The sequence below is a fragment of the Amia ocellicauda genome, chromosome 14 (genome assembly GCF_036373705.1).
Source record: "Amia ocellicauda isolate fAmiCal2 chromosome 14, fAmiCal2.hap1, whole genome shotgun sequence".
In the NCBI taxonomy this organism is placed as follows: domain Eukaryota; kingdom Metazoa; phylum Chordata; class Actinopteri; order Amiiformes; family Amiidae; genus Amia; species Amia ocellicauda.
The window spans coordinates 23060374-23069789 of record NC_089863.1 but is presented as its reverse complement, the minus strand read 5'-3'; the positions used below and the strand labels follow the sequence as shown (position 1 = coordinate 23069789).

The following is a 9416-nucleotide window of genomic DNA, read 5'->3' as shown; positions in this document are numbered from 1 at the left end:
TTCTGTTAATAAGATGAAGTTGCTGCTGACATGTATATCTGTACATTATGTTTGTACATGTGTGTGCTTATACAAACGTTTACAACAGGGCTTCCCAACCCTGCTCCTGGAGGAGCCCCTACCCTGCGGGTTTCTGTTCCAGCCGAGCTCTCAATGACTTAACTGGACCCATCATTTAACTAATTTTCCTAACTCGGTTTCGCTGAGTTTTAGGTCGGGCAACGGTCAACTGACAGAGTGAAAACCTCTAAATAAGGCTATAATAGCCTTTCATAAAAATACTTGATCATTCCCCAAGCCCAGTTACACAATCGCACTCCCTACAAATGATGATTGTATAATAAATATCTTTCAACACACTGATGAATGTATACATCTCAAGTCAAACATCAGATTAGAAGTACAGACCCAACACAATATAATGGCATTGTTTTTGTTGAATATTTAAAACACAACAAAGCTCTGCGTGCAATGATGCACATGTTTCTCCTTATTATATGACGTTAGCCTATTGGTAATTCATCTCCTGTTAAACTATTTCACATTTGCTTGAATAACCAAAAGCTCAAAGATGCTTTCTGCACACTAATTTGTGAAATACAATCTGATCTGACAGTGTAGCTTAGTATCTGCTGTGATGGCTTGTGATGCTGTCTGGTGTCCTAACAAACCACTTTCCTTCTGCTGGTTCGTCAATGTTTTTTTTGATCCACTCTAGTGTGCCTGCCACACGGGGGTTTATTTGCACCATGTAGCCACCAAATGTTTCAAATCTTTCAGTATTTTTCCAAATCAATCGTTTCAGTTGTTTTGATCCCTCAAAAGCCCCATTGATGCCATCACTAGCTCCCAGCCCCCACTGTCGCTCTTATTTAGACTCCTCGGCCACAGACTCCTATTGCTGGGTCTTCACCACTTTCTTGTATCGCTTCTAAGCGTTTCCGATATTTTGCCGGCTGTCTCCCATTTGACCTTTGCTTACCTGCTTCTACCATGGCTTCCTGGATTGCCCCTTCCAATTGGTTTGCCCGATCGCCTGACCTGCTGCCTGCCCCCTCGACCACTCTTCTTGCCCTGCTCCTGTGGTTGTTGATTTCTCTGCCATAAGTCGCCTCCAACAGTCTTAGAGTTTGGCAAGGGCGTCCAACCGGCCTCACAACCGCAGAGCAAGTCACCTAACCACGGCAGCCCTGGACTCCACGTCTGGCTTCTTCACCTGCCGGATCGTCCGAGAGCAGCCCTGTGAAGGTGAATTTCAATATCTTAGATGCACGTCAGACTGGACTATTTCATGTGTAGCGCCCGGGACCTCAGCAGGGCGGCTACGGGTGCGAATGAGGGGAGCGGCCAGACAGTCTCTTTCAAAATACATTGTTTTATTAATTAAAATGTACATGTTTTTGTTTCATTAAAACTAATTAAATTTCAAGGTTTAAAATGGTTTAAAATATACGAAACACAAACACAAACAACCAGTGAACAGTGCTGGCGAGAGGATCAGCAGTGGGGATTATAAAACCAAAGCTTTTCATTGAAATCAAAGTGCAAAACGTGCAGTGGGCTGAGACAGCTACACATGCAATACAGCATTTCATAACTATGCAATACAGCTCTTAAACATCTTCTGAATTGTTTTGCAACAAAACCAGTTTCATCCCTAATATATTACAAATGATGGGACAGAGACTAGATGTCACTAACTGATTCATGAACTGCAAGAAGCCTGATGTCCTCAGACATATACCCTAGTGTGGTGTTATTTTAAACACTTGTGATTTAATTGAAATTGAAACAGAACTGAATGCAGGGTTTACTTCCTTTTGTGTGTGTGAAGCACATTTAGCAATTTGTGTTGTTTATTGATTCATTTATCTAATTTTGCACATGCATTGACTTAACACGAAACACCTGAAAAACACTTCTTAAAAACAAAAGTGGACAACTAGTGCCACAGACACTGATGAAGGCTTGAGGCCAAAAACATGTTGTCATTGTTCTACATAAATGAATTGTAAAGAATCTAGCATGCGGAGTGTGATCCTTTATTTATAATGTAAGTATAGCGCACCAAAAAGTCACAGCGCAGAGGATCTGTGAATGAAACGGTAACACAGTTAGACCGTAACCATTACACAGGCCAGAGGAGGCTGGTCCATAGCGGCAGAGTAGATCAGTAGCCAACGAGTGTAAAATAACATGACGCAGTGGGCTGGTCAGAAGTAGCTATGAGACAGGGTACCTGAAGTTGGGCCACTGACAGTTACAGTCTGGCTGCAGCAATTGCAACATAATGCCAACAAAGGACAGGCTGAGAAAACGGAAAGAAAGGGAGCTACAGCCCAGGGTAGCAGCTCTCCTCTATCCTGGATCAGGCCATCGCAGGAAGGAGGATGAGGGAGATGTATTGTATTGGTTAGTTTATTATTTTATTTATTCAGAGAACAGCCTTTTTTCAATTTTGTGTAAAGATGTGTTCATTTTGAATGGTTATTTATTTTCTTAGTCTTTGGTGTGGAACCTTATCAAAAGCTCTAAGTATATCATATCATATGCTTTCACATGATCTACAGCTGCAGTTCATGTTCAAACAACTCCAATAAATTAGTACGACATGATCTGCCTCGTCTAAACTCATGTTGACTATCTCCAAGAATATGGTTTGCATTAGTCTGTGTGAGCAGCAACCTGGGGAAGGTGTTCTGCAGCATCATTAACGCCCGGATACTGGCCTTCCTTACGACACAGTGTCCTGAGTCAGAGTCAGACTGGATTTCTACCGAATCACCGCACAACCGATCATATTTACACCCCACACCCTCATAGACAAACACGTCCACCAAAAAAGTAAAGGCAAAATCTTTGCCTGTTTCATTGATTTCAAAAAGGCATTGATTTCCATTTGGCAGGAGGGACTTTATTACAGAATTCTTCAAAGTGGTTTAGGGGGTAAAGTCTATGATATTATGAAAACAAATGTGCAGTAAAAAGTGGCAATAAAAGAACAGAGTTGTTTACTCAGGGGCGCGGGGTGCGGCAGGGCTGCGGTCTGATGCCCCTGGCCTCATCCTAAACGACACAGAAGTCAAGTTCCTGCTCTATGCAGACGAGCTAGTCCTGCTGTCGCCCACAGAGCAGGGGCTGCAGCAGGACCTGGCCCTGCTAGAGCAGTACTGTCAGTCCTGGGCCCTGGCAGTAAACATGAAGAAGACAAAAATATTGATCTCTCAAGAAAAGGCCAGACCTCAGGGAAACAAATACCACTGCACTCTAGGCAGCACCGCCCCAGAACACACCTCAGACTACACTCACGTGGCCTGACTATCAGTGCGTCAGGGGCTTTAACCTGGCAGTGAAGGCACTCAAAGACAACGCAAGAAGAGCTTTCTACGCAAGCAGAAGCGGATTCTATGACACTGATATTCCAGTCAAACTCTGGCTCAAACTAATTGACAGTGTGATCCAGCCCATTGCGCTGTGTAGTGAGGCAGGGGGTCCACTCAGTCTACAGGACTGCACTAGGTGGGACAAACACCCAATCGAAACGCTGCATGCTGAACTCTATAAGAACACACTGCAAGTTCACAGGAACACCAAATTGAAATTGAAATTGAACTGAGAGAGAGAGAGAGAATGAATGCATTGTGTGTGTAATTATGTGAGTGTATTGCGTGATTGTGTGTGTGTTAGTGTATGGGAGTGTGTTCATGCATTCAAAATGTACATGACGACAAACGCGGTGGGGTCCAGAGAAAAGGCTGCACGCTTTTCCGAGGATCTCAGCACAAACACTGAGCAGCAGCAGGATTGCGGGACAGCGACCTGCAGAAACAGCACCGAAGAGACGGACACCTGAAGTACTGCTACTGTAATCTATTATATGTGCTGTGTGTGTGATACACATTTTCAGATTATTCATCTCAATAGGCTATCGATAACTAATGCATACGATTCCTTGTGATTAGTGCAGATGTCCTACTAAATGTGCTTCGCTCTCGGGTGAATTGTAACGGCACTTTCAGACTTGCAGAACCGAAGACAACCATTTGAAAAGGGAAATGTATACATTCAATTCCCCATTGAATCAGCACGTTTTAATTATATTAGAAAGCTTCGGCTGCAAAGGGTCAAGATTACTTTCAAAGAAAATATAGAACCGATCAATAGCCTATAGACTCTACAAAAAATAAGCATCACTGTCGCTGTGTATTGAATCAAGCAGGACTATATGTGCAAAACAGATAAGAAATAAGAAAACATGCCATATGTGATGCAGTTTATTTAGCAGCAAGAACAGGCAATGTTGCTGTGACACCGACCCTAAGCACTGGAGAGCAGGACTGATCAAATAAAAGCTTAAAATAGAGCAGACAACGCCAGACACCCCGATACAACGATGGACAGGGAGCAATATGGGCTACAATTTGCCATTATAGCCACCGTTTCAACAAGACTATTTGAGCGCTGCATATGGAAGCAGACCTTGCTGTGAGAAGTAGTTTGTCAGTGGGACACACAAGGAAATGACACTTTTTCTTGTCGCCTTCCTTGCATTTGTGGGCAGCAGACTTACATTTCCTACAGTTTTGGCTAAGCTACACAGCTAACTGTGACATGCATGCAGCAGACACGCACGCCAGCTAGACTACAGACCGGACAGATGACACGTCAATCAAACTCAGCATTTGTATTCTTTTTCAAGACAATCTTTTCACATTACATTTGTTTGGACAAACTGCTACATTTGCTTCCATCGAGACGGTGTGGTTTAGAAAGTAAATTTAGTATTAGGAAGAACTAAAGATTATTATTATTATTATTATTATTATTATTATTATTTCTTGGCAGACTTACAACATAAGTGCAAACAAAGTGCAAAAATACAGTGAAGTACAAGGCATCAATCATTACAAATTCAATTTAGCTAAAACAGCAATTCAAAATAATACATTTTACTAAGTGCTGTCAAGATGTAGGGTTACAGACGAGGGCTACGGGAAAGGGAGCAAGGAGGAAAACAATCAAGAACGCAAGAAGCATAATAAACTGAAGTGCTATCTAGCAGGGATAGAGGACTAATGTTACAGGTGCTGTCGGAAGAGATGCGTCTTGAGTAAGTGCCAGAATGAGGTCAGGGACTCTGCTGTTTTGACTTCGGTGGGCAGGTCGTTCCACCACTTAGGGGTCAGGGATGAGAAGGAGCGGCTCTGGAGGAAGGAGAGGGGAGAGGAGGCAGAGTTAGCCTTCTGGCACTGGAGGAGCGCAGTGGTCTGGAGGGGATGTATGGAGAGACGAGTGTCTGAAGGTAGCTCGGTGCAGTGTGGTCGAGACAGCGGTAGGTGAGGGTCAGTGTCTTGAACTGAATGCGTGCCGCTATCGAGAGCCAGTGGAGGGAGCGGAGCAGTGGAGTAGCGTGTGCGAACCGTGGCAGAGAGACACCAGACGAGCCGCAGAGTTCTGGATGAGCTGGAGCGGCGGGTAGTGGATGCAGGCAGGCCGGCCAGGAGGGAGTTGCAGTATCCAGGCGGGAGAGGACCAGGGACTGGACGAGCAGCTGAGTCGAGTAGTCGGTGAGGAAGGGACGGATCCGGCGTATGTTGCTCAGGAAGAATCTGCAGGCGCGCGTCAGCGTGGTGATGTGCAGGGTGTAGGAGAGCGCAGGATCGAGGGTGACTCCTAGATTTTTAGCGGAAGAAGAAGGAGAGAGTGTGGTGGATTCCAAGGGGATCGAGATGGGGAGGTCAGCAGAAGGTGAGGAAGAGTGGGGGAAAAACAGGAAATCCAATTTGGAGAGGTTGAGCTCCAGTGCATCCAGGCGGAAATAGCAGACAAGCAGAAGAGATGCGAGAGGGGATGAGAGGGTCAGAAGAGGGAAAAGACAGGAAGATCTGGGCATCATCAGCGTAGAAGTGGTAGGAGAAACCATGGGATGCGATGAGGGGGCTCAGGGAGCGAGTGTAGAGAGAGAACAGGAGGGGGCCCAGGACAGAGCCGTGGGGAACGCCTGGGTGGAGAGGTTGGGGGTGGATGAGGAGCCTCGCCATGTCACTTGGTAGGAGAACCAGGTGAGAGCAGTCCCAGAGATTCAGGTCAGCAGCTCAATCCAGTGGCGTAACACAAGATGCCGGGGCCCCTGGTAACTATGGTGGGGGCCCAAAGTCTAGCACAGTGCAGTGTTTGTAGTATTCTGTAGAATACTGTAGTTAGCCACACAGTACGTTTCTTCATTTCCACATTCATAATTCATATATTGCGAAAATCACTTTTTTCCATTTATGGTGCTAGAAATCCGCGCCGTCCGCTCGGCGCCATTAGAGATTCAGACGTCGGTGGAAGATGGCGGCGAAACAGACGTGAGTGTCTGACTGTCACTGCAAGACTCTGCCTTGTCTAGATGTTAGTCCTAGTCGGCAGTAGTCACCCAGCAATCATATTAAACACCCGTTTCATGTAATACAGGCTACTACACAAGCAGATACTTTGATTGGGAGGCGTTTGATTCCGTGTGTATTTTACTCATGAGGCTCGTCTCATAATCATTGCAATAATAACACATGATGATCGTGTATATTTTAGATAAACAATTGCACAGGAGACATAGCGAATCAAGTGAACCAACACGTGTGCTATACGAGAAGGATACCTATTGTAACTGCTTGCTTAATACGTTTAAAGTTTAAACTGGTGAATATGCATGCATATCTTACCTGCCAATGGAAAATGTCTTTGGGGTTGGGATTCATACTTGAATTGCCCGGACTAAACTATATTACACTGCCTTGTTATAGTTTTAATACGGACATTATTGTTTAAAACTACACTTCATAATGATTTGACTTGATGGTCAGCGTTTATTCACACAAAATAATACAATCAGTAAAGTGGAATGAAATGTAACCCAGAATTCCTGTTGTCTTTTAGTGTGACGACACAGTGGACGAGTCTGAGGGTTTGGGTGAGTGTCTGTTTGGAGGACTTTTTACTGACTATATGTAATAACAATTAATCATACAATCCGTTGGGAACCACTGCTGTAAGGATGAGCTGGACTTGATCCTGGCTGATTTAACTGTGATTTGTGTTGATATTGTAGAGACGGTTGATCCCTGGCAGGTGATAATGGAGGACATCCAGGAAACCTTAGCGTCTCTCTCTCAAATGATGGCCCCAAACACCTTTTGCCTGAAGTGTCTGGAATACCTCAAGGTGAGAATTGAGCGTCTGTTGATGCCAAGACCGTCCGTTTCGTCTCCCGACAGAGTGCTTAACTGTGTGGCTTTTCTTCGGAGTTGTTTCTTCCAGGTTTTGTTCTGGAATTGCTTCTAAAATGTGTGTATTGTGTGATTGTATATTTGAATGTATAGTAATTATCTTCTTTCTTTATTCAGTTCCTTTTAAGAACCAGCTGAAGTATGAGTGTCTATATGAGTAGTTTGTTGTTGAGGTTACTATGTGATGCACATTTGTCTGTTTGACAAAATCCAGATTTTTGGAAATCTGTACAGCTTTCAGTGTCCTTGTGTACAAAGGGTTCAAGATATAACATGGTGTCTGTTATGCAGAGAAGAGACATTGACATTGATTTGTCAATATTGTAACAGTTCTTCTGAGTTGTGCTGTGTCACATCCCTCCTAAGCTCTTCCTCCTATGTTCCTCTGCTCAGCTGGCCCATCCGACCCTCGTCCTGCAGGCCGTGGAGAAAGTTCTGCGCAGCCAGATCGAAGACATCAGCTCCTCCACAGCCAGGAAGGTCATTGCTGTGGCTGCTAGACTGATGGGCAGCGATGCGGTGAGCCACTTGCTCCTGTCAGGCTCTTCCTGTTTTTTGTATAAAGATTCTTCTCACTCAGAGATGTGCCAGGAACACTGCTGTCCCCAGAAAGCCTTCTCAGACTCACGCCCCTCCTCTCGTCTTCCCCTGACCCAGAACATGCCTCTCGACACGAAGCAGGCAGCCAGTGACGTCCTGGTGGCCGTGGGATGTGGGTTTCCGGGGGAGGTCCTGCAGACCATGTGTGTCATCAGTGAAGATGTACAGCCAGAGATCATGTGGCTGAACACTCTGGCCCGTCTGTTACGAGCCAACGGTGAGTCTGCCTGCTCCTTCCATTCCTGAAGCCACTTTGTCAAAGGGGTTTCACCCCATGCTGGGACAGCATCTGTGCGCTGTAAGGGAACTGAGATGTGCCCTGTTTTCGACCCTAACCATCTGTTGTCTGTGTTTGCAGGGTCCGGCACGATGCCCCATCTTGAGAAAACCCTCACCGGTCTGCTGCCCAAGCTGGACGCTGCCAAAAGAGTGGAGATGCACTCAGTGGAAGCCCACTCCAGGGCTCAGCTGCAGATGGCTCTGTGCTCAGGTGAGTGAGGGTGGCTGACTCCTGCAATGACAGATCCCCAAAGGGCGCCCTTGTTCTTCTTTTTGTTTAAGGTTTAGTTCAGCGGAGCTGAGCTGTGAATCGTGTGTCTAGTGGAGAGTGACCCCAGCGTCTGTTTTTTGTCTCCCAGTGCTCACCAGCGCCTGCACCAGCCTCCAGGAGTATGTTTCTGGACCCGGAGGGAGCGCTGACCCCACAGTGAAGAAGCAGGACTTCGCTCCAGTCATTGACTCCGCCTTCAAAACCATTTTGAAGGGCTGGCTGGTGCTGGAGGGCAGGAACCTGCAGGTACGGGCCAGCGGGAAATGTCCGGAGGAGGGGGTGGTTGTTAAATATGGACTGGCAAAATATCCAGCTCCACACATGAGAATGTCTAGAGTCATCTAGTCACTTGTTCTGCGCTGTGACTCCTGTCTGTGATCTTATGTCCTTCTGTCTGTGTAGTCGCTGAGGCTTCAGGAGACGCTCGTCGGTGCCTTGGCTGCCATGTCGCCCCTGCTGAGCCCTGAGACTCTGCAGGCCAATGTGACCCAGCTGGTCGCCGCTTCAGTGGAGGTGTACAAGCACAGCTCCAACGGTGAAGCCCTGGGCCAGGTAGGACTTTCTCTGCTGTCTGGGGTAACAGGGGTGGGCGAGATCAGACCGGCTCCAGATTAAGGGCTTGGTTTTATGTTTAACATCAGGATCAGGGTTGGGGTTGGTTTGGTTTATTGTTTTGGAGTCCATGTTAACAGCTCAGCCGGATTCCAGGTCTGTGAACCGGCCCACAGTGCAGTGTGAGTCAGCAGCTGTGTTTCTTTATAATTATTATTATTTTTCTTATTCAGAACGTGCGACAGATTCTGTTGGCAGCCTTGGAGCCGGGCTTCACTTCGCACCATGTGGCTATCTACTCCTCCGTGGACAGACTGCTGCGCGCGCTGCACCAAGAGGTAGGTCCCGCTCTGCGGAGCAGCCGAGACGCACCGACACAAGGCTCCCGTGCAGCCGAGCGGCGCTTCCCCCTCGGTACGCAGTGACCGTGTCTTTCTCCTTCAGTT

The 9416-nt window shown here is 46.5% G+C and overlaps 1 protein-coding gene across 1 annotated transcript; it reads left to right on the top strand.

Moving 5' to 3' along the window:
* The first annotated feature begins 6272 nt into the window (after nt 1-6272).
* LOC136767349 (maestro heat-like repeat-containing protein family member 1) lies at nt 6273-9395 on the top strand. The gene is made up of 9 exons (XM_066721118.1): nt 6273-6350; nt 6919-6952; nt 7091-7203; nt 7662-7787; nt 7926-8085; nt 8227-8358; nt 8507-8664; nt 8821-8970; nt 9204-9395. The coding sequence occupies exons 1-9, from the start codon at nt 6273-6275 to the stop codon at nt 9393-9395; spliced, it is 1143 nt and encodes a 380-aa protein (XP_066577215.1).
* The last annotated feature ends 21 nt before the right edge of the window (nt 9396-9416 follow it).

What these genes read in the sequence shown, in the direction of transcription:
- LOC136767349 (XM_066721118.1), top strand. Translation starts at nt 6,273, where the DNA reads ATGGTGCTAGAAATCCGCGCCGTCCGCTCGGCGCCATTAGAGATTCAG. An exon ending in GACTGATGGGCAGCGATGCG is followed by an intron (nt 7,788 to 7,925) that starts GTGAGCCACTTG and finishes CCCCTGACCCAG; the next exon opens with AACATGCCTCTCGACACGAA. An exon ending in TGGAGGGCAGGAACCTGCAG is followed by an intron (nt 8,665 to 8,820) that starts GTACGGGCCAGC and finishes CTGTCTGTGTAG; the next exon opens with TCGCTGAGGCTTCAGGAGAC.